The sequence below is a fragment of the Mustela putorius genome, unplaced genomic scaffold (assembly GCF_011764305.1).
Source record: "Mustela putorius furo isolate JIRA1106 unplaced genomic scaffold, ASM1176430v1.1 tig00003853_pilon_pilon_pilon, whole genome shotgun sequence".
Taxonomy (NCBI): Eukaryota; Metazoa; Chordata; class Mammalia; order Carnivora; family Mustelidae; genus Mustela; species Mustela putorius.
Window position 1 is genome coordinate 14,733,386 of NW_025422005.1, and position 25,200 is coordinate 14,758,585.

The 25,200-nt window shown below is 38.8% G+C and overlaps 1 protein-coding gene across 28 annotated transcripts in view; it reads right to left on the bottom strand.

Moving 5' to 3' along the window:
• The window catches only part of EIF4G3 (eukaryotic translation initiation factor 4 gamma 3), a 346,931-nt gene that overhangs the window by 25,279 nt on the left and 296,452 nt on the right, over positions 1-25,200 (bottom strand). For all 28 annotated transcript variants that reach the window (XM_045063902.1, XM_045063894.1, XM_045063898.1 and 25 more), the window contains 8 exons: positions 24,842-24,946; positions 22,707-22,839; positions 18,983-19,077; positions 16,459-16,552; positions 14,479-14,596; positions 11,971-12,191; positions 10,116-10,234; positions 4,693-4,865 (listed from right to left, as the gene is read on the bottom strand). In XM_045063902.1, coding sequence (XP_044919837.1) covers positions 4,693-4,865; positions 10,116-10,234; positions 11,971-12,191; positions 14,479-14,596; positions 16,459-16,552; positions 18,983-19,077; positions 22,707-22,839; positions 24,842-24,946 — 1,058 coding nt within the window. The remainder of the gene's footprint in view (positions 1-4,692; positions 4,866-10,115; positions 10,235-11,970; positions 12,192-14,478; positions 14,597-16,458; positions 16,553-18,982; positions 19,078-22,706; positions 22,840-24,841; positions 24,947-25,200) is intronic.

The following is a 25,200-nucleotide window of genomic DNA, read 5'->3' on the forward strand; positions in this document are numbered from 1 at the left end:
AACAATGCCTTGTATAATACACATTTTCTGCTGGCTGAATGAATGAGACAGAGCTACACCATAATCTTGCTTCTTGGTACATAGTGACCATTACATCCAATGGACTAAACTTTGGGGAAGTCCAGAGGTGGGACTTTAAGCATCCCTCCCTCATCTCAATTACAGAGGCTCTACTTTTACTCACTTTATGAGACTGAGTTTCTATCTAAAATTTAATTAAAGGGGTATGGTTAAAAGTAAAAAAAACAACAACAACAAGAAAACCTTTTCTTTAGTTCACTGAAGTTCAGAAATCTGAAAAGGCAATCTTTCATAATTGGAAATGGTATTATCAGCAGCATCTCCCACAATTTCCACTGTGATAATCAAAAAATATATATCTTGATATAGAAAAACAAGAGAGAGACAGTAAGGACATCTAAAAATCAAACAGGTTAAGCATTATTATCACTGGTCATAACAGAATCTAACTACAGGTAAAAGGAAGAAATAAATGAGGATGAACGCTTCTTACACTTTAGTATCAAATTGAGAGGATCACTACAAAGAAGAGGTTTTTATTTTTTTTTAAGATTTTATTTATTTATTTGACAGACAGAGATCACAGATAGGCAGAGAGGCAGGTAGAGAGAGAGGAGAAAGCAGGTTCCCTGCTGAGCAGAGAGCCTGATGCGGGACCCTGAGATCATAACCTGAGCCAAAGGCAGAGGCTTTAACCCACTGAACCAACCACCCAGGTGCCCCCAAAGAAGAGTTTTTAAGCTAGCTCTTACCTGTATAAGCAAACGTGGTCTCTACTGTCAACCAGCACCTCTGCAATTTTTAAAAAAAATTTGCACTTCTGCAATTCTGCATCTGAAACTTAAGTCTGCATGTCTGTGTAAGCTTTAAATAGTGGGGTAGAATTGCCCTAAGTGGCAGGAAAAGTTGCCCAAAGTAGTCAAAGAAATAAGAATTTTCTCTCTAACAAATATCTCCCAAAGTGAAACACTAATATATCAAACTTTCTAAAGGTACATATTGTGTGTCTATTGACAACTCCAATTTTTATCATCCTGGTTTTCATTTGTTTATTAAATTTCCAAATAGATTCCAATTCCATGGCTAATAGTGAACTGTACACAACTATTTTTACTAGATAGTTTTAAGAATGAAGTCTTCCAAAGCCATGTTATAGAATGAATGTATCAACACTGTATGCAATACATCTATCTATACAATAACACATATCTACCAACCAACATACCTAATTAGCATCATAAAGTATTCAGATTTAAGTCCTGAGAATTTCAAGATGGCTTGATGTCACCTTTGTGGGAATATTTTTAAAAATATTTTATTTATTTATTTGACAGAGACAGAGGAGCATAGCAGAAGGAGCAGCAGAGAAAGAGGGAAGCAGGCTTTCTACGAAGTGGGGAGCCTGATGTGGGGCCTGATCCCAGGACCCTGGGATCATGACCTGAACCAAAGGTAGGCTCTTAACTGACTGAGCCACCCAGGTGCTCCTATGCTTTTGTTTTGTTTTGTGTTGTTTAGGCTTTATTTATTTATTTGAGAGAGAGAGAGAGAGAGAGCACATACAAATCAGCTAGAGCACCAAGCAGGGGGAGGGGCAGAGGGAGAGAGGCAGAGAGAATCTCAAGCAGACTCCACAATGAGTGTGGAGACTATGCAGGGCTCCATCTCACAACCCATGAGATCATGACCTGAGCAGAAACCAAGAGTCAGACATTTAACTGACTGAGCCACCCAGTAGCCCCACGGGGATTATGTTTTACACTCAGCAACAATTATGCTTTGTGTTGATAAACTATCTAGTAAACAATATGACACAGACTGCCTATTTTAAACTTCTATCTAGTATCAGAATTTAGTAGCAGTGCATACTTTGAAGGGTTCTATAGAAGAAATGGCAGATTAATAGCTGGCTAATCAGGGCCCAGTAAACAGGGAGGCCTTCTACCTTACATCACCTCTGGCTTGGGGAGCTGGGCAGAAACAGCTTTAACAACTGCTCGGAAGGGGTGCCTTGGTGGCTCAGTCACTTAAGCACCTGTGTTCAGCTCAGGTAATGATCCACGTTGGGCTCCCTGCCCCTCACGCCACTCAAGTCTGCTTCTCCCTCTGCTCCTTACCTGTTTGTGCTCTCCCTCAAATAAAGAAAATCTTTAAAACAAAAACAAAGACATTAACTGCTTGGAAATTGGCATCTACGGGGTAGCAACATCCTAGGAAGCTGACCTTAGATGTTTGCCCACAATGCTATGTAAAGACAGAGGTCTTTGGATACTGGGACTAAAGAGACAAAAGTCTCAGGGTATTTTTGTGGCTCAAATGAAATGGCCTCTCTGGGCAATGTAGGGGTTTGGGGGGGTAGGAAAAGAATAAATGAAACAAGATGGGATCGGGAGGGAGACAAACTGTAAGAGACTCAATCTCATAAAACAAACTGAGGGTTGCCGCGGGGGAGGCGGGTAGGGAGAGGGTGGTGGGGTTATGGACATTGGGGAAGGTATGGGCTAAGGTGAGTGCTGTGAAGTGTGTAAACCTGGCGATTCACAGACTTGTACCCCTGGGGCTAATATTACATTATATGTTAATTAAAAAAAAGAAAAGAAAAGAAAAGAAATGGCCTCTCTGGACAGTATGAACTATTTATAATTTGGGCTTTAGAAGTAAATGAGAAACTCTGATCTATTTGCAAGAAAGCTCTTGGTGGAAAATGACAAGTGGCTATCACTTTGTGTTCATCTTAGAAAAAAACTGCTGGGCCTCTTGATTTAGGAAGAAACAGGGGTCTTCATAGGGGTTTTGGCCTAAGGATGGCATGGTTAGGTCTAAAAAAGTATTAAAAGCAAGGTCTAGAGCCATGTGGAAGGAAGTAGGGATAGAGGAAGATGAAGTAGATACTGAGATACAGAAGTGTTCATTTCATTTTCAGTATAAATAAAAGGTGGTGGTTTTATTGCCAGCAGTAGCAACAGCATCACCACCCATAAAAGTGTAGACAGTATCTCAGTAGAAAAGTAGAAAGTATCTCAGTATGACACTTTTTCCTCAAAGAATCCCCCAAAGGAAAATACCAACATCTGAGGTAGCCAAGAAATCAAGCTAGCACCTCACAAGTTCAATGAAGCCATGAAGCTAGACCCTACTTCCTAGGGTCTTTCTAGATACAAATAAACTTAAGAGTATACTTTGAAGAAAGAGAGAAAGGCAAATAGTAATCTAGCATTCTCATTTGTAAAATTATCTGGTGAATACATCATAACAGATGAGAAAGAAGCAAATATTTACAAATTAATATAATTGTGTCCTCAACTATAGTTTTCAAGGTTTGAAACTCTCATTTCAAGTTGGCTGGGCACAGAAAATTCGTGAGGGCACTGATACCCTCATTTGCTCTATTTACACAGGCTGATTATTGGAATGAACTGATTTCTCTTTCTGAAACTTAGAAACCATCTCGGTCTTAAAGGCCAAGAATCATAGTAACTTTAGCCACAGTTTCTAAGAAGACCTTAATCTAGTCTTTTACTGAATTTATCACAGACTACCTTATTACAAGACAAGTTATTAAAAGACTTATTGAAAGACAAGTTATTAATTATCCTAAGGGCAAGTATGTATTTTCTAGGACCTTGAAGACACTGTCATAGTTCCTCACAAAATCAAATGAGTAATTATTCCTAAATACGATCAACTTTGGCATTTAATGGTTACCTTATTCGAAAGGGTTGACCATATCTGTAAGACATACAGTGGCATTTCAACACACGTGCATTTAATTTACAAGAATGTACTATGAGCTTGGCCAAAATGGTTTACGAAGAGAAAAATAAGTAGTGCAGAATTCTTACTGCCATTCTACCCAATGAACATTTATGCTGAAAATGAAATATGAATCTGATGTTCAGCCTTCAGGAGGTTGTAGTTCCTAACTGATTAGAGAGTGGGCACCTGGCAGTGCTGGATGTGTTTCTATGTTGACATTTGCACAACATGGCTCCTAAAATGAATTTTTTACTATATGCAATTTTCACCTTAAACATTGATTTCAGAACCTAAGCCTGGGTAAGATTCTGGGCTATATCACAAAGAATCCATGCACATATGATGATCACAAACATATCAGAACTTGATCTGATGAGTAAACAACACTACTGATAGCTAGACTTCTTCAAAAGAGCCATCAACAAGACTCATAATGAAACCAATCTGAAACAGACTAAATCATTAACAGTTTGGAGTTAACCTCCTTCTAGGGGGCTAAAGTGGGTAGACAAGCATTCATTGGCAAAATAACCACATTTTATTGAAAGTTTTAGATTTAAGTTGATTTTCCACACACAAAAAAGCGTTTTCCTCAAAGAATATGCACAGTTACCATTTAAGTGGGCTGGTAAGGGCCTGAGATTCCCCAAGTTTAAGTGGTCTCTGGTACCTTACTTATACCATAATACAGATCTAACAGTAAAATTTTGGAAACCAGGAGATAACCTTTATGCTCTAGCACAATCTACCACATGCCATCATATCCACTAACATACTATCAACATATTATACATCAACACATTATACTGGACATAATTTTACTCTATGAAAATAAATGGTTAAAAATGTACTTTTAAAATTAACCGCTGCTCAAGAGCTTAGAAACTGAATGTTACTCTTGAGGAGGATACTGACCCTTTGAAAATGTCCTGTTTGCTGAGTTTTTCTGACTGTACCAGCTGATAGAGTAATTGGCCCATGTGATCCCTGGTGATCTGGCTCCTTTCCAGGGTGGACTCCACTCCCATTCTCACAAACACATGTAGCAGGCCCTGGGCATTCAGCTCTTCCACACATTGCATGGCTTCCTGTTCAAACAGCAAATAAGAGCTTACTCTGAAACCTGGATCCCATTACCAGAGTGTTAAAAATAAGTTTAAAATCTACACTTAACGACAAAGTCAGGAGAAACCTCCACAAACAAGACAGTCTTCAAATATTTTTTTAAACATTAACAGAGCTCAATAAATTGCAGGCTGACATGGGCGATATTAACCATATTAAAAAACAACAGAATAGAGATCTTTACAAGGGTAATATATTTAGATTAACAATTTTACTAAAGATCACTCAAAGAACCAGAATCAAAAATATATTTTTCTATAAAATGTTTACCTGTGTTATGATCATTTAAAAAACTAAACATGGCATATTACAAAACAGATTCAATATTATGAGTCAAATGACTCAATGTGGCAACTGAGATAATTTTGTTTGTTAATATCTGCAAAATCTTCAGTGAAGAAGGTCTTCCTTTATAGGAAAGTTAATATGGTTAGCTTAAGTACTAAAACCTTTTAGGAAGTTCTTGGGGTGTGGACTTGTGAAATGGTCCTTAGCATAGGGGGATCTGGCTAGGTCTGTCTCTCTGAAGCCAGGCAGTCAGGGTTGCTGAATCACCAATATAGCAGTGTACCTCCCTGCCCTCAGGTATTCAACTTTGTCTGAATCCAAAATTCTTTGGTTGAACTTGTTAAGAGAGTAGCTCTTCTGAGGGGAAAGATGCACATGAGAAGGGCAGCCTCCTGACTGAGGAAGGGAGGAAGGCACATCTAGGTTTCTCACTGCTGCTTTATTTCCCCTCTGATATTTTATTTCATACCTCCCCCACATCCACTTTTTAATCTAAAAAACTTTCAAACTACAGAGAAATTGAATAGTACAATGTACACATTTTTGCTTAATTCAATTGTGATTCATCAATTGTTAGGTCTCTCTACATATATGCAAGAATTTTAATATCCATATAATGTCAATAAAAATATTATCTGAGGGATGCCTGGGTGGCTCAGTGGGTTAAGTGGCTGCCTTTGGCTCAGGTCATGATCCCAGGGTCCTGGGATCAAGCCCCACATGGGACTCTCTGCTCAGTGGGGAGCCTGCTTCCCCCCTCACCCCGCCTGCCTCTCTGCCTGCTTATGATCTCTCTGTCAAATAAATAAATAAAATCTTTTAAAAAATACTATCTGATGGGGGGCCTGGGTGGCTTAGTCAGTTAAGCATATGACTTGTGGTTTCGGCTCAGTCGGGATCTCAGGGTGGTGAAATGGAGCCCTGCATTCGGCTCCATGCTCAGCAGGGTGTCTGCCTGAGATTCCCTCCCTCTGCCCCTCCCCCAACTCAGGCTTATTTGCTCTAAAATAAATAAATAAATCTTTAAAAAATGATATATGGGGTGCTTGAATGGCTCAGTTGGTTGGGTGACTGCCTTTGGCTCAGATCATGATCTGGGAGTCCTGGGATCAAGTCCCCTATCAGGCTCCAAGCTCTGCAGGGAGTCTGCTTCTCCTCTAACCCTCTCCCCTCTCATGCTCTCCCTCCCTCTCTCTCTCAAATAAATAAATAATATCTTGAAAAAAAATGCTATCTGATATATAGTATACATTCAAAATTCCCACAACTGTCCCCACATGTCCAACATAGCTATTTGTTGTTGTTCTGGATACAACTGAAACTCCAATATCCCATGTCAGGGTGCATGATGTCTCTTTGGACTCCTTTAATAATAATAATTTTATATTTATTTATTTATTTATTTTTAAAGACCTTTTTTTTTTTTTTTTAAAGATTTTCTTTATTTGACAGACAGAGACCACAATTAGGCAGAGAGAGAGGAAGGAAAGCAGGCTCCCTGCTGAACAGAGAGCCCGACGCGGGGCTCGATCCCAGGACCCCGGGATCATCACCTGAGCCAAAGGCAGAGGCTTTAGCCCACTGAGCCACCCAGGCACCCCAATAATTCTATTTTTAAGTCATCTCTATACCCAACATGGGGCTCAAACTTACAAACCCAAGATCAAGGGTCACATGCTCTACTGAGCCAGCTAGGTGCCCCAGTATCATGGTACTTTTATTTTTTTATTTATTTATTATTATTTTTTTTTAATATTTTTTTTTAAAGATTTTATTTATTTATTTGACAGAGAGAAATTACAAGTACACTGAGAGGCAGGCAGAGAGAGAGAGAGAAGGAAGCAGGCTCCCTACTGAGCAGAGAGCCCGATGCGGGACTCGATCCCAGGGCCCTGAGATCTTGACCTGAGCCGAAGGCAGCGGCTCAACCCACTGAGCCACCCAGGCGCCCCTCATGGTACTTTTAATGTCTCAGCTATTCATAATCCTGTCCTTTCCCTGATTTTCTCATGATTTGAATCTTATCATTTAGTACTCAGTACTCAGCTGAACTGACACTTCCGATGGTCTCTGTGACTAATCATGCGCTATCGTATCACCTAGTTTTACTTCTGCACATATTTATTAGCTATCTTTAGGGCTGCTCTGTACCTCTCATTAGATGGTAAGCTCCACAACTGACCCACAGAAGCAGACTATGTTGTTCACTATATACACTACAGAATATCCAAGCAGTCTTCCCCAAAATGTGGCCGGCACATTTTAGATACTCAATTAACTATATATCACAAAGGCTAAAGACACAGGGTGTAGAATCAAAGAAATGTAGGTCTGAATCCTGGCTTTGCTTCTTACTACTAGGTGAATTTAGGAGTGTAACAATCTTTCAGTCTTAACTTCTCCTCATAGAGTTACTGTGAGGAATGTGCATAAGAAAAGGACGGGACACACTGCCAAACACAAAACAAAGGGTCAATAAATATTAATTTGTATTATTTTTTTAAAAAGATTTGTTTATTTATTTATCTGAAAGAGAGACAGAATATGAGCTGGGGAAGGGGCAAAGGGAAGGGGAGCAAGAATCCTCAAGCAGACTCCCAGCTGAGCAGGAAGCCTGATTCGGGGATCAATCTCAGGACCCTGAGATCATGACCTGAGCCAAAATTAAGAGTTGGCTGCTTAACCAACTGAGCCACCCAGGCACCCCAATTTTTATAATAGCACCTACTAAGATGCTAGAAAAATCTCTTCCTTAGGATGTGCTCTGTAAGCCTTTAGCACAACATACTGATATGCTAAAGGTAATAAGATATAGTCTATGCTCTGAAACTAGAAACCTAATTTTATTATTTTTAAAAAATATTTTATTTTTAAGTAATCTTTACACCCCACGTGGGAGTCAAACCTACAACCCTGAGATCAAGAGTTGCATGTTCTCCCAACTTAAGCCAGCCAGGTGCCCCATTTTTATTTTCTTAAGGAATCTCTGTTCTCACTGTGGGGCTCAAACTCCTGACACTGAGACAATGAGTCACATGCTCTACAGACTGAGCCAGCCAGGAGCCCCTAGAAAACTAATTTTAAATCCAGAGTCAGCCACATAGCAGCAGCATGACTCAGAGAGAGTTATTTTACATCTTTGCCTCTCAGTTTCCTTATCTCTAAGATGGATATTATAATAGTATTAACATCAGGAGGGTGATCCTCCTAAGGACTAAATGAACTAATACATTAATACATATAAAATATGTAAAACAGCACATCTAGCACATAGTAAGCCCTCACAATGGCTAATAATATTACTTGGTTCTTATCATCATTCACAGCAGAGCTGTTTTATACATTGTACAGTGAAATTCCTGAGTCCTTGGGTGCCTGAGGGGCTCAACTGGTTAAGCATCTGCCTTTGGCTCAGGTCATGATCTCTGGGTTCTGGAACTGAGTCCCACATGGGACTCCCAGCTCAGTGGGGAGTCTGTTTCTGCCTCTCCCCCTGCTTGTGCTCTGTCTCGATCTCTCAAATGAAAAAAAAGAAAGAAAGAAAGAAAGAAAGAAAAGCATTTGCCTTCAGCGAGGGTCGTAATCCCAGGATCCTAGATTGAGACCCACATTGGGCTCTCTGCACAGTGGGAAACCTGCTTCTCTCTCTCCCTCTGCCTGCCGCTCCCCCTGCTTGTGCTCTCTTTCTCTCCCTCTATCAAACAAATTAAAATCTTAAAAAAAAAAAAAAAAGAAAGAAAGAAAGAAAGAGAAAAGAAATTCCTGAGGCTTAATTAACTTTGGTTCTTGCATCCTGCAGGCCAGGCCTAGGGCTAATGATTTTTCAGAGAGCTCTCCTTTCACACTCAGGTGTTGCTAAGGTCTTCCCCACACCTCCCCGCCATGTCTTCAGTTCATCATAGGGTCATACTTTTCTCCTTTCTGAGTATTTGTTGCTCACTGACGGGGCATATCTTCCCAAGCTACCTGGCTCATCATCAAAATTTCTTGGTACTTCTCAATTTTGGACAACTTCAGAGGACTGAGGGTTTTAGAAAGTTAGGTCTGGTTAACCAAGGTGACTGTTAAGTAGAGAAAGCAGGTAATGACTACACTGTCAAGAGAACAAGTAAGCTTGAAAGAATTTTTAATATAATGCTAAAGTAAAAGTAGTTAATATATCTGACAATTTAAAGATAAGCCTTTGCTGATTTCGGATCCCTAAACTAGGTCCTATTATATGATCTTCCCAAGACCCATAGGTCTACTGGCATTTATTATAACTACAGTTTAAATACTTACCTGTGGAGTTAAGTCTTAATGATCTGTTCTTCCATGAGACTACAGAGCTCATAAAGTCGAGCATTGTAGGTCTATCTCACTCACTACCACCTTAAAATGAAGCTCAGAGAAGGCTAGGGCTAAAGAATGGCAGATTCAATGTTTGAATCTTTCATTTCTTGAATGTTTCACTTAGGTTATTTGACCCTGACACAGTGCTTACTCCTTGGTGCCTCAGTTTTCCATTTATGAAATAAATAAAAAGTAACACCAGCCACACTTCAAAGTTAATACAAGAATGATGATAAAATGATTCCCATGATAAAATTCATGGGAGGCAATATAGAGGGAGACAGAAATTCCTAATAATGGTAACGTGCTGTTTTTTGTTTATTAGTATCAAAGTCAAGTGTGGTTATCCAACCGCAGGGATAGACTGTTTTCCATTCTCCCTTCCTGCTTGCCGTGCGATCCTGGGAACTCTGTTATCAACTTAAAAGAGAATAGTTGGCAAGGATGCATCAGAGTTGTGCAAACTGAACTGTGTGGGACTTGGATTACTTCCTGTAAGTTTTATTGACAAGAGACTTACTAGACCAGAACAAAGTTACTGTATCTGTTATCTGTTATCTGTGTTATTGCTGTTGTTTTTAAAATTTTATTACCTTAAAATCATTAATGTGTAGAAATTCGTCAATAATAGACTTGGACTTCTTCTCCATCTCCAATTCTGACAATGCAGGTTTGTCAGGAACTGATGTTGCTGGAACTTCTGGTTTCACTACTAGTGAGGTTAAAAAAAGTAAAAGGAAAAATGACAAAAATTATCATTAAAGTGGTGGGATTATAGCTGACAATATTTATGTGTTATTACATTAATTTTCCCATAAAAGCATTAAAATAGACACAAATTTGACAAGGGTAGACATCTAAAAGCAGAAAAGAAAAATGTTTATCACAGCATAGATACACACTAAGTAACTTCATATTCTATAATTAAGAGTATGTAGATATGGTAAACTTTTTAAATTAAAGCCTTTTTGTTCCTTTCTGCATTTTGATTCTTCTCCACTGCTTCAATGATGAAGAGCACATGAAGCTTCCACAACCACAAACAGAGCTCCAACCACACTGGCCTTCGGCCGTTGCTTGAACATACTGTGGTTCTACCTGCCTACTACTCCTTTTCTCACAGTACTCCTCTTGGTTGGAATGCTCTTTCTCTCTGCTCCATACCCATCCCTCCCTATAAACCTATTTTAACTCCTACTGGTCCATTGGACCTGAGAGAAGCCTTCCCATTCCTCTGTGTCAATTCTAGCTAGTTCCCTTGTCAAGTACTCTCTTAGAACTCTGCTCCTCTCCTCTATAGCACTTTTCTCAGTCTGTACTTGTATATGACTGAAGGCTGAGAGTAGAGATCCAGGGCCCACAGTTCACTAGGTGGTAAGTGTGCATGTAGTGAATAAAGCAAATGACCCAGACAATAAACTTGCAGAGGGCAGCTGTGCAATATTATTTACTACACACTTGATATTTTCATGCCTTATCTTGTTATGTTCCCCAAATACCTACCATAGATATGAAAGCCACATGCCCCTAAAGCTAAAAGATCTGAAGTCTAGAGCTGGGAGAAGACATTTCAATTTGTCTTCGAATTCATTTAGAGATTATAGTTAGGAAACATAATTTAAATACTGAAACAAATTTGAAAACTATAAAAATATTATAAACAACCAGTACTACTTCAAAATTAAGATTTTAAGAATGCTGAAAATTACATTTAAACTACTTTTCATTGTTGCCATCATCATCATATCATGATGACATCTAGTACCTTTTGAAAAATCTATTATTTATCAGATAATGTTCTAAGTATTTACCTGCTTTAACTTCTCATTTAATCTTTACCATAATTCTACAGGTACATTTACTATCCCCATATAACAGATGAGGAAACAGAAACACAGATAGGCTATATTCATGATAGTAATTTTTAGAGCATTACTGGAGTTGGTCCTCTAATCATACACATGCTAAACAAACACAAAAACCACAGAAGTTACCAAGACTAAGGTAACAAAAGATGATCTGATATTTCCTCTTAGGTTTGCCTTGCAGTGGCACAATAATGTGAGAATTTTCACACACTTGAGGGCCCTACAAAGCATATATGCACTCTAATGCACACTGAGTTGTTATTTATTTTTTGCATAGTGATTTGTTATTTTGAAAACTTGTAAGAAATTCAGATTGCTTAATACAGCAAGTGGCCCTGGCCCTCGTAACCATCATATTTACTACAGAAAGTAGAAAACTTACAAATTATTGAACAAAGGGATAACCTGAGAAATGAGAACGATGTTACAGAACTACTTAGGTGCCCTTTACCTTTGAAGACACCACTGTGTCATTATCACACATTGATTCTGAAATCTACATAGGCACAAGGTCTCCTCTGCATTTTTTGTTCCATATTTAAGGCCCAAATTTCCTTCCTGTATGTATCAAGTCTCTCACCTGACTCACGGGCCTTGTTTCTGTCAGCCTCAGCACTGCTCCTTTCCACATCCATGCCTCCCGTAAGCTGTTTTACGGTCTCTAGCATCTCTCTGCGTTGCTCTTCCTGAGACTGATTGTCCAACAGGTCTTTGCTGCTGCCGCCCCTCATGAAAGTATTGGGACGAGCTGCTGCAGATGGAAGGGGCTTGTCATTCTTCTCTCTGCCCATGCTTCCACGACTTAAAAGACAAAATACACTTTTCAGAAGAAAGATCACTCCTTCCCCAAATATTCAAATTATAAAATAACACTTAGAGTTTCTAAAAGTATGCAGAGTATTTTTTTTTAACACAACTTCAAAGGTATGAGACACCAAATCATACTTCAAACTGTATTTATTTATTTAAAAGATTTTATTTATTTATTTGACATACGGAGATCACAAGTAGGCAGAGAGGCAAGCAGAGAGAGAAAAGGAAGCAGGCTCCCCACAGAGCAGAGAGCCCGATGTGGGGCTCGATCCCAGGACCCTGAGACCATGACCTGAGCCGAAGGCAGAGGCTTTAACCCACTGAGCCACCCAGGTGCCCCTTCAAACTGTATTTACATAAACAAGTGGAATCAGTGCTTTCAAGAGAATGTTAAGCATGTTTTTACTTTTTTCACACATGTTAAAAGGGATACTACTTAAAATTTTAAAATGCCAATGGCATCTCTTTATTTTAGTTTTTAAAATTTTTTAAGAATAAAGATAGTGATGAATGTATGAGCTAAAAAACTGAGAGACAGAATACCAAATAAACATGGTATCACTAACTTACAAATTACAGAATTTATTCAGAAACTTCAAATAGAAGTAAAATATTTTGAGCACCAAGTAGAAGTAATTTAAAAAAAAAAAGATTTATTTTATAGAGAAAGTGCACTAGACTAAGAGTGAAGAGGGGAGGAGCAGCAGAGGGAGAGAGTCCCAAGCAGACTCTGAGTACTGAGCCTAATCTGGGGCTTGATCCCATGACCCTAAGATCACAACCTGAACCAAAATCGAGAGTCGGACACTTAACTAACTGTGCCACCCAGGCACCCCAGAAGTAGATTTTGAAAGGCCAAAGTCACATTTTATTAAGAGATAATCTTCCAAAATCTCCCTATTTAATCACTAAACTCCCTATTTAGACAATTCTAATCAGCTGGGCAAATAGTTTCTTGGGCCCTAACAGATCAGATCAATTAAAAGGAAGAGAAGAGAAATGACTAGAGGCACAACAATGATCTAACCTCTGAAAGAACATACACAAACGAGAACCCAAAACGCAGAACCTTCAGGGAAAATTTATGGCAGGGTAAAGAGCCACAAATACCTCAAGAGCACAAATGATGCTTCATGGCAATCTGAGCTATCATTAAAATCTGAATTAGGCTAAGTATATTTTGTTGCAGAAGCCAAGGGAACAGTTAACATTGTTTAGAAAGTCTACCTGGTCAAACTGATTACAATAATAAAAAAGAAAGTTTCAGAGCTTAAAGCAACTTCAGCACTAAAAGCGCTTAAATCAAAATTTTTGAGGGGAACCTGGCTGGCTCAGTTGGTAGATTGTATGACTCTTAATCTTAGGGTTGTGAGTTTGAGCTCCATGTTAGACACAAGAGATTACTTGAATAAATAAAATTTAGGGGCACCTGGGTGGCTCAGTGGGTTAAAGCCTCTGCCTTCAGTTTGGGTCATGATCTCAGGGTCCTGGGATTGAGCCCCACATCAGGCTCTCAGCTCAGCAGGGAGCCTGCTTCCTCCTCCCTCTCTCTCTGCCTGCCTCTCTGCCTACTTGTGATCTCTATCTGTCAAATTAAATAAATAAAATCTTAAAATAAATAAATAAATAAATAAATAAATAAATAAAATTTAAAAACTTAAAATTTTAGAAAATAAAAAATGTTGTTTTCTGTCATTATTCTACAGGTCTTTCTTTATTCATTCTTTGTAAACCAACCAATAGAACACTTCACTGTAGCAGTCTTACAAAATGAAAATAGAAAGACAATACAGAGAATAGTGAGAAACAAAGGAGAGCCTCAAATATAACTCGAAGACCAGTGTGACAGAAAAACATACGGATAGGCTATTATGCCCTTTAATTCATGTGCTTCGAAGTGTGAGTCCAATTTAGAGCATACTGAGATTTAGTTTAGCAAGCCTGGCACCGGCCTCCAGGGCTATTTGGGTGGGTCTGGTCTCTTAAGAAACAAACTATTGGAAATTTTCCAGGTAACCTGCTCTTCTTTTCCACCTCATCCCAAATCTTCCACTCAATTATGTTCTTATCTTGGAAAGTACAAAATGTGAAGATCGAAGCAGGAAAAGAAAATCAACCTTAGGGATAAAAGGCATCCATGTCATAAAGATGATTATCATAGTCTCTGTGGGCGTGTGTGTGTGTGTGTGTGTGTGTGAAAGAGAGAGAGAGAATGATAGAGAATAGACATCGACAAGTAGGTCAGTCCTAAGTTAACAAGGAGTAGGCTTCTTACCTGGTTAAGGTCCGTCGGGAATCAAACTCTAAAGGCGTAGATGATGTAGACCCTGAAGGTGCTGGAGGTTGCAAAGCAGAGAATCTGTTTAAACTGGAAGCACTGGACCGTAAGGCATCTAAAGTTGTTGAGGATTGAGGGGGAAAAAAATACAAATCACATGACTAAAATGCAGCTGCTTTTAATTTTATTTTTTAAGATTTTATTTATTTGAGAGAGAGCATGAGTGGTGGGGAGAAGCGGAGAGGGAGAGGGAATAGCAGACCCCCCGCTGAGCAGGACCTCAGGATCATGACCTGAGCCAAAGGCAGAAGCTTAACCCACTGAGTAATCCAGGAGCCCCTCAAATGCAGCTTCCAGTTTATCTGCCTCCCTTGGGATGAAGGTGGATTGTTGGAAGACTGGGTATTTCTAAAGAGCCTAACAAGGTGATGTCAATCTCATGGTCCATAGACCATACTAAGAAGCATAATGTTAGAGGGAATTTATCTTTCTGAGAGATGGGGTAATTGGGTGATAGGCATTAAGGAGGCCATTTGATGTAACGAGCACTGGGTGTTATATGCAACTGATGAATCACTAAACTCTACCTCTGAAACTAATAATACTACTTGTTAATTAAATAATAATAAAAAAGGAATTAGTTGCAAAAAAACTCCCCAAACTTAGAAATCTTTGTTCATTACAACCATTTGCTGCTTTAAAAACATAATTAAATTATCCTAGGTAGGCAAGGGGATGGGAGTGGTAGACAGGGAAGGAGGGGGACAAGCAAAAACAAAACAAAATACTGAAAGCTAATACAAATCCTATGTATTTATATTATATAAATTTGCATGTGGGCCTAAGTGAATAACACAATTTATTAAAAAAAATTTTTTTTAAGATTTTATTTATTTATTTGACAGAGATCACAAGTATGCAGAGAGGCAGAAAGAGAGAGAAAGAAGGAGAAGCAGGCTCCCTGCTGAGCAGAGAGCCGATGTGGGGCTCGATCCCAGGACCCTGGGATCATGACCTGAGCCAAAGGCAGAGGCTTAACCCACTGAGCCACCCAGGCACCCCTAACAAAACAAAAAATTGTTTTTAGGGGTGCCTGGGTGGCTCAGTTGGTTAACTGTCTGCTTTTGGCTCAGGTCGTGATCCCAGGGTCCTGGGATCAAGTTTCACATCCAGCTTTCTGCTCAGCAGGAAGTCTGCTTCTCCTTTTCCCTCTGCACATCCCCTTGCTTGTGTACTCTCTCTCTACCTCAAATCAATCAATAAATAAAATCTTTAACAAGTTTTATTTGTAGAGAGAGTGAGAGCACAAGTGGAGGGAACGGCAGGCAGAGGGAGAAGTGGAGCCCAATGCAGGACTTAATCCCAGGACCCTGGAATCAAGACGTAAACTGAAGGCAGGCGCTTAACTGACTGACACACCCAGGCTTCCCATTTAACACAATTTTTTTAAAATTTAAAGAAATCGAAGGTCAAAATTCCTTAATAGAAGGGAAATATGGAAAGGAGGTTATCAATGAAGTTTTTTACTTTCCATCGGACTTTCTTAGCTTTAAAAAGATGTGTTTGTCATGATCTAACATTTGATCTCTCAAAATGTGACTTTTGTTTAAAATTTTTGGAAAATATTTCACTTCAATTCTTTTACAACTTCCTTTTATAATTCTTTTTCTTAGCGAAATGAGTTTTCTTTTTCCTTTGGGGTACTAGTAATTTCTCTAGTTATACTGAATTAGTGAACATCAACTTCAACAAAGAAACCTAAGAAATTAAAGTCTTAAATAACCTATCTGAACTAAAAAAATTGTAAATATTTAAAATACTTAAGGATCCATAGTGAGAAGGACACCAGTAAGTTTGGGCACCCTTCGTCTATAGATCTTTTCCTAAAACCATTATTAAACGATTGTGGGAGTGTGCTATAAGCTGAATATTGACAGATCACATCCAGGTTCCCAAGAAGGGACACTGCTTACTTACCAGTCTCACTTGCCTTTGCTCCACCACTGCTGCCCTTTCCCCAACTGCCCAGCTGTGCTTTAGGTACCAGCTGAATTTTCTCATCAATTGTGGGCTGTAACATAAGTGACCACAAAACAATTATAGGAATCATTCCAGAATTATTGTTCTTCTTTTCCTATAAAGATTTATTTATTTCAGAGAGATAGTGAGCATGCATGCGAGTGGCACGGAGGGGCAGAGAGAGAGGGAAAAAGAGAATCTCAAGTAGACTCCTCGCTGAGCACAGAGCCCAAAGCTGGGCTTGATCTCACAACCCTGAAATCATGACCTGAGTCGAATTCAGGAGTCAGCTGCTGAACCAACTAAGCCACCCAGGTGCCCCTAGAATGGTTTATCTTCTTTCCCCCTTCAGTGCAGTGAAAACCAACTTTGGCAAAAAGAATACTCCTCGGGGGGGCGCGTGGGTGGCTCAGTGGGTTAAAGCCTCTGCCTTCGGCTCAGGTCATGGTCTCCGGGTCCTGGGATTGAGCCCCGCATTGGCTCTCTGCTCAGCAGGGAGCCTGCTTTCCGCTCCTCCGCCTGCCTCTCTGCCTACTTGTGATTTCTCTCTGTCAAACAAATAAATAAAATCTTAAAAAAAAAAAAAAAAGAATACTCCTTGGAATAACAATTTAAGAAATATAAACTGGAGCTATTCACATTCACATGGGATTCTGGTGGACCCTGAACTACTTTCTTGGAATCCAGCATCCACAAAACAGTTTGGAACCAATGGTCTGCAGAATGCATTCAGGTCCTCTAAGTTGGTACACCATTGAACTAAATGTAAGCAGTTTCTAGTAATTCCTCCTGTCTAGTGATGCCCAGTGAATATATAAATTTTGTATACCACAAAATTAACGGATTAATCTCTTCAAATTACTGTCAGAAAACAGGTCAGATGGCACAAAGATTTCATATTTCAGCAAAGCCCAATATGTGGGAGCTAAGGATGGGGAAGTGGAATTGCAGTATTCAATAAAAGGCAGTAAGAAAAAAAGTGAATATAGGAAATTAGACAGGAAGTTAAAATGCCTCTTTAAGGTTTAATCCCCCAAACACAACTTCAGCACAAATGAATGGACTTAGAATGCAATATTAAATAGAAGACACATACCACAGAAAGCTGCAATGTAGCTCTTTGCAATAAAAGTGTTCATAAATTCTCATAGTGCTGCCTTGCTCTACCACATGCTTTCACACGAATCTCTCCCAGTTAACAATGCCTTTGTTTAATGGCTTTCAACTTTTTCTAGGGTATTTAAGTAGCGTACCTACACTGCAACTATCGGAATATACACCAAATTTATTAAGAATTTACCAATTTACACAATATTAATAATGTTGTAGTTTTAATACCAACACTATTCATTTTTATAGCATCCATGCACGGAAACAATATGTAAAAACACAAGTATTATTAGTAAGTACTGATGTAATTTTCAAAGATGTTGGGGTTGATATTGGAGGGATTATCTTTTTAACACAAGATTTTTGTTAAAATAAAATAAGTCTCTTGCTAGAAACAGAAGTGGATGGGAATCAAGCTGTTTTTGGCAATAGAATCCCTGCACTGAGACATAAGTAACTAGAAGAATGTACCAGAATCTTAGAGAATAGGATCTTTGCTAATTAAAATAAGGGCAATCTAGAGATGGAATGTTCTATCCTGAAGCAATACTTTGACATGAAGATGAAAATGACATAGTCCATCTTCTTCCAATTTTCTCAAACTCTTTTTCTTTCTGTCAGTTCTCTTTCATTTGGTGATTCCACAATAGCTTTAGATTGCTATTAGTATCCTACCGGTAGGCTGCAAATTTTCAGAACTATGCAAAGTACATGACATAGGAAGAATCAAACCAGAATTGCACATGATTTGTAAAACTGGGCTGTAGGAGCTTTACTTTTACAAAAGGTAATGCCACTTGTTCTATGTTCTCCAAGGTTCTTCACGTAACTTACAGTGATCAACTTCTACTGCTGAAAACATCTGCTAAGAGAAACCTTTTTCCTCTTACTGCCCACGGATTCTCAAGAGAGGAAGGTAGAATATTTGCATCTTCATCACAGAATGATTTCTAGTAGTAGTCTTCTGTGATTTCTTTGAGGCCTTGGATATGGCAAACCATTAATTCAAATTAGGCTTAAACAGGTAGTTGCTTCTTCCCCAGAGCTAAGGATACATTGTATAAAGCTTACAATTTATAGCTACTAAAGTATCTTTATTATTATCTCTCCTATAGTAAGCATCTCATAACTTCATCATCATAAACTCATCACTTCCCTTTTAGCAAACTCTCCAAGAAATGAGAGGAACAGCAGGAATGAGTAGTAAGAATATACAGAACAATACTGGCTTGTAGAAAAGCATCTGCATTAAAAAAAAAAAAATACTCACCTATAAAATCTGTAATATGGCTATTTCTGCTATGAACAAGAAATAATTTTGAGAGTCACATTCTCAGGCTGTCATAAGTTGTGTTTTAAATGTCACACTCACCTTAGTGATTTTAAGGAATTTTGAGGGGTCTAATACCCGACTATTCTTGGCCCCTTGTACAGTGTTCCATCCCCCTTCATCCACTCTCTGGACACCTGCAGGGAGAACAGAGTGTACGTCTCTCATCTACCTCAAGTCAGTTTGACAGCGACAGAGTAAGTAAGCAGTATTTTCAACTCAGGAGCTCCAATGAAAATCAAGGAAAAGGACCAAAGAGATTATTAAAGCATTGCTGACCATCTCTTTAACATCCAGGACGATATGAAAATATCAGGTAGAAATACCAGGAGAGCTGACCTAGGAGAAACTAACTGACACAAGGGCCAAATCTATTGTTTATGGTGCATGATTAGAACCCTTCAGGAGGGACGCCTGGGTGGCTCAGTTGGTTAAGCAGCTGCCTTCGGCTCAGGTCATGATCCCAGCGTCCTGGGATCGAGTCCCACATTGGGCTCCTTGCTCGGCAGGGAGCCTGCTTCTCCCTCTGCCTCTGCCTGCCATTCTGTCTGCCTGTGCTCACTCTCCCCTCCCCTCTCTGATAAATAAATAAAATCTTAAAAAAAAAAAAAAAAAAAAGAACCCTTCAGGATATGTCAGGTGGAAAGTATTTATTACAAAGTTTACTTCACTTAATAGTGTCAAATGACACAGTACACTTGGCTCATTCCCCCAAAACCTGCTTCTCCAACCCATCAGCTGCTCAGGCAAAAATCCTGTTCCTATTTCTCTCTCTCACTTGGCACCAAATCTTGTTAGTTTACCCTTTACAATATATTCAGCATCTAGCTCCGTCTTATTACTACCAACACTACCATTTTGGTTTTCACCAGCAACACTTAAAGCATAAAAACATCTTTGCTAGCTCCAATGCTTCCGCCCTCTACTGTCTGTTTCATGGCTGCCAGCACGACCCTAATGAAGTACAAGTCAGGTCCTGTGACTGCTCTACTCAAAACACTCCTATTAATCTCTCCATCTCACTCAGACAAAAAACCAAATTACTTCTAAATGGCCTACCAGCTCTGAGTAATCCAGCCTCCCCCATCTCAAACCCTATCTTCCACTACTCTCTCCTTATGCTCTTTGCTTCAGCCACTCTGACCTCCCTGCTGTTCCTTGAAAATGTTACTTCAGGGCCTTTTACTTATTATTCCCTTTGCCTAAAAACCTTTCCCCAAATACCCATATGGCTTAATTCCCTCAACACTTGCTTCAGGTCTTCACTCAAATTCAAATTTTAACAGGCACCACCATCACCCTATTTAGAACTGTACCTTTACCCACCAAGCCTGGCACGACTCTAACTTCCTCACAAAATTACATATTTTATTTGAGCATCTGTTGTCTGTCCCCCTGGTACGGTGTAAGCTGCATGAAGGAAGGGATTTTGTTTCTCCTGTTAAGTGACAGGCACTTATATTTGTTGAATGTAAACCATCAAACTCTCTATTCAAAAGCTTTTTTGATCCTCACATACATGATTTTCTTTGTTGCTATCCAGTATTACTGATCATAAACAAACTTGTTTCTTGTTTTTTTTTCTTATACCCTAGTCCTTCTTCCTCTCCAGTTGTTCTTTATCTGTCATTTTTCCAAGACTTCTTTTCTTTAGTCATCTATGGACATCTTCCCATGGACTGGGCTTTCAGTCTAGTTCAATAATAAGTCATTATGTGAAAGGCACTGTGTTAGGTTCTAGGGTGAAGAAGGTGTGGGAGTGTGGTGTCCCATGAAACTTAAAAGAACACTTTCTTCCATGGAGGATTCATCTCTCATAACTTCATTCTGATCTCTACTGTCTGTGATAAAGAACAGTTCACGGTCGTTGAGTATTGACTCTGTGCCGGTTGCTATGCTGAACACTTTACACGTTATGCCTCACTTCATCCTCACACAAACCCCAGCAACCATTATTTGATCCATTTTACAGATTATGTGACTTGTGCAAGGTCCTACAGCTACGACGTAGGAGAGCTGAAATTCAAACCCAGACAGTCTGGCTTTAGAGTTTATGCTCTCAACCATTATTTACGTGACCCAGAACTGCCATGCTCACGTAACAGCACAGTGGACAAATGAAAGCTCTTATTTGGATGCCCTCTTGCCATCTCAAAACAAACAGGCTTATGAGAAGAATGATCATTTCCCTTCTGAAGAAGTTTCCTCTTCCAGTGTTCTTAAACTTAGTCAATGAACTTCCTATTTTCTGCAGGGCAGAATGCCTTCTATGTCAGCTTTCATATTTTCCCACCCATTTCTTCCTTTTATAATTATTGTTACCAGGATTTCAGCAATGCAACATTTCTGAGTTCAGTATGCCCTTTGATTCATCACGTAAAAATGATCAGACTTGTTTTACTTATATACCACTAGCATGACATCATTCCTTTGTTTAAAAATTTTTGATGGCTCCTTGATGTCTATCATGTACAAAGTCAAAATTTCTTAATCTGGCTCCATTCTTTCAGAAAAACATTTTCCCACTGAGTCTCAACACTTAAACTTTGCTCCAATCAGGCTTGTCTGTGCCTCTTCACAATATATATTTATTTTAATTTCAGGACTAAAATTATTCCTTTCATTTCAAATATTTAGCATTCACCTGGACTCAGTTCAAGGGTGCATTCCTAAAATAAAGATGTGTTCTAGCTTGCTTTCTTCTTCTCCTCGGAGTCTTAACAATCTTTTTTTTTTTTTTTTTTTTTGAGGAAACTTGAAGATTTTTATTTTAATTTGATTATGGAAATTTTTGAGCATAGAAGAAAATAGTATGAACCCCAATGTGCTCAACAGCCAGCAATAATTTAAAACATTTGCAAATATCCTTATATCTATCCTTTCTCCTTTTTTCTGTAGCATTTCAAGAATTACATAATTTTATCCATGTGTATGCATATGTAACCAAAAAGATTATCATTTTTAGATAATAACCATGATGTTATCCCAACTTTAAAAACAGTAATTCCATAATTGCATATATACAGTACATATCCAGATTTCTCCAGTTCTTTCAAAGATAGGTTTTTACAATTGAGGTTTGTTCAAATCATGGTCCAGATAAGGTCTGCACAGTGCATTCAGTTGCCAAGCCTCTTAAATTTTTTTAATCTACAGTTTCCCTTCTGTTTTTTGCTTTTGTTGTATTTTAACTGGTATTATTGTTTTGTAAAAAAAAACTATAAAATATTTATAAAAAACTATAAAATGTTTATAAAATATTCTACATTTTGCTTTTGGCTAATTGCTACCTTGTGGTGTCATATAATCTGTTCCCCATTGCCCCATATTTCTTTTATTTCTTTTCTTTTTTTTTTTTTTTGAGTCTTAATCTTGAGAATACATTTCATAATTTTATTATCTTCTACTTGACAAATATTCCCTTTATTAGTTTTGCCTTCTCAGATAAACTGTAAGCTTTCAGAGAAAAGAAACTGTATCTTCTGCTTCTTTTTATATCCCTCACCAATTCTGAGTATACAGAAGATGCTCAATAAAGCCTTGTTGATTAATGACTTTAAAGTAGTCAAAGAAACCATGATGAGTCCTGCATTCTTGGGTTTTACTCAAAAACCAGTCTCCAGGTGAAACTGCTTCACTTACAAATTACCACTCAATTTTTTGTTTATTCTTTCTGATGTCATTTCACATCTAAATACAGAATTTTTAAACATCTGTCATTCATCTCCCTAGTTTTCCTAACACCCCAGTGGTCTCCACCCCTCACCTGTTCTTCTCTTCTCTTTGGTCATGAGCTGTTGGACCTTCCTTTGCTCTTCTTGTTCTTCTATTTTAGCCTCTTTGTGAATCTGTTCAATAGTTTTAGGTCCTTGATCTGCTCTTCGAGATACCCAGTTGCACTATAAAAGGAGAAAACAACATTATCAGCTAGAAAACAAAAAATGAACAAAATAAAATTTTGAAAATCTATTTTATACTTCTCACTGCTGGAAAAGTGTAAAATCTGTACTACAGTACTTTTTATCATCTGTCTTACAGATGGCACCATGTGCAGTTTAGAATTAGAGACGAAGAATTAGTCTTGGTGCCCCTGGGAGTCTCAGTTGGTTAAGCAGCACAGACTCTTGATTTGGTTCGGGTCATGATCTCAGGTTTGTAAGATCGAGCCCCAAAACAGTCTCTATGCTCAGCAGGGAGTCTGCTTGAGATTTTCTTTCCCTCTCCCTCTGCCCCTTATCCCTGCATGCTCTCTCTCTTTCAGATAAATAAATCTAGGCGCCCTTGGGTGGCTCAGTGGGTTAAAGCCTCTGCCTTTAGCCTTCAGCTCAGGTCATGATCCCAGGGTCCTGGGATCGAGACCCACATCGGGCTCTCTGCTCAGTGGGGAGCCTGCTTCCTCCTCTCTCTCTGCCTGACTCTCTGCCTACTTATGATCTCTGTCAAATAAATAAAAAAATAAAATCTTAAAAAATAAATAAAATCTTTAAAAAAGATTAAATTTGTCTCAACCAACCCTGAACTATTATATGCTAAGTATTCCAATGTTAATGAATAAAAAGAGTGAAAGACTGATCCAAATCTATTTTTAAAAAATTATCTTGTGGGACACCTGGGTGGCTTAGTCGTTGAGCATCTGCCTTTGGCTCTGGTCATGATCCCAGGGTCTTGAGATTGAGCCCCACATCGGGGAGGCTCCCTGCTCAGTGGAAGCCTGATTCTTCTTCTCCCACTCCCCCTGCTTGTGTTCCCTTTCTTGCTGTCTCTCTCTGTTAAATAAATATACACAATCTTTAAAAATAAATAAATAAATAATTATCTTTTATATTTGTAAGGAGGAGCCAGAAGAGGAATCAATAAAGCTCAGGGTTCTTCAGCATTGCCTTCATCTGGGTTATTGGTACCTAATTCATAGCGCATTCCATGGGGGCTCTAAATCGAGAATGACTAGCATTTTTCTTCCTCCATATCATGGTTCTCATATCCTGCACAAAGTGCCACCTCTCTGCCCTTTGATTATCCTATTAAGGACAAGACAATTTGTCTCATTACAATTATACTTCTCCCTTTCCTTCCCAACTATAATCCCAACACCTGATAGAAGTACAAGTAGTTGAGGGCACAGGTGAATAAGTTTTTTATGTTTATTTACATTTCCTAGACGCAAGGAGGCAAATATGTCCAAATCAGCCCATAAATTCTGATCATCTGGTAGTGGCTTTGGTAATAAGAAGAATCGTGAGGTCACATTGAACCTTTAGCAAGATAAAGAACCATCATGAATGCTATGTGGTCTAGGTATAGGGCAGGGAAGAGCTAGAACCTGCACTCTCTTTCTCTAGTTTAAGGTCAGCTGCAGTAAATAAGAATAGAGAAAAGAGGTGGACGTGGTAATTTCTCTGTTATGAGAAATAAGCAGCAGCAGCAGCAGAATAGGAGGATATACAGGAAAAACAACGGAGAAAAAACACCAACACTTCCTATGAGCTGGGCACTTTACAAAATCACGTCACTGAAGCTTTATAACACACATGTAAGGTAGGCAACATTCCCATCTTAGAGAATAAATATGTAAGGCTCAGGGAAGTTAAATATAACCATTTTGAAGATGAGGAGTCCCGATTAGCACACTAAAACTAAATTTAATTGAACACAGTTTGAATTCAGAATGGCTGACTTTAAAAATACAGTGTGGTTTCATAATTAGCACAGAGAGAAGAAATGTAAGAGGCACGTATATGTGCTTCTATTCTCTCACAGAGCTCTGTCGTGGAAGTGCGTCAGTTCAGTTCTGGAAGTCCTTCCTGCAGCATTACGTTTTTACACATGCACATACTTGGACATCCTCCCTATTCCGACTCCTTAAAAAAGACTGGAGTAGTTGCCTTACATTTTTCTACTTACCAGCCTTAGGTCTATCACATCTTGAAGCATGAATCGAATCCTAGATGAGGTTTTTCTTTCTTTCACAATTTTTTCCATCTGATTAAAATACTGGTCCATACGCGGCTGCAAGGGACAAAATACTCAGTATTCTTGGCTGAGGAACTCAAATGTACTTTTATCATATAAAATTTTTAAAAGGGCTAGGTATACAACTTATAGCCAAAAGATAATGAGGCAGAATTTTTAACTAAGCATATGATGCCCAAAATAAAGGTTATGTATTCTAAGGGCTGTAGTCACATGACAGGCAAAGAATAAAAATGGAAGTGTCATGCTGCAGCCCCTGAAACCTTCCTTAAGAGAGGTGGCTGTGACCT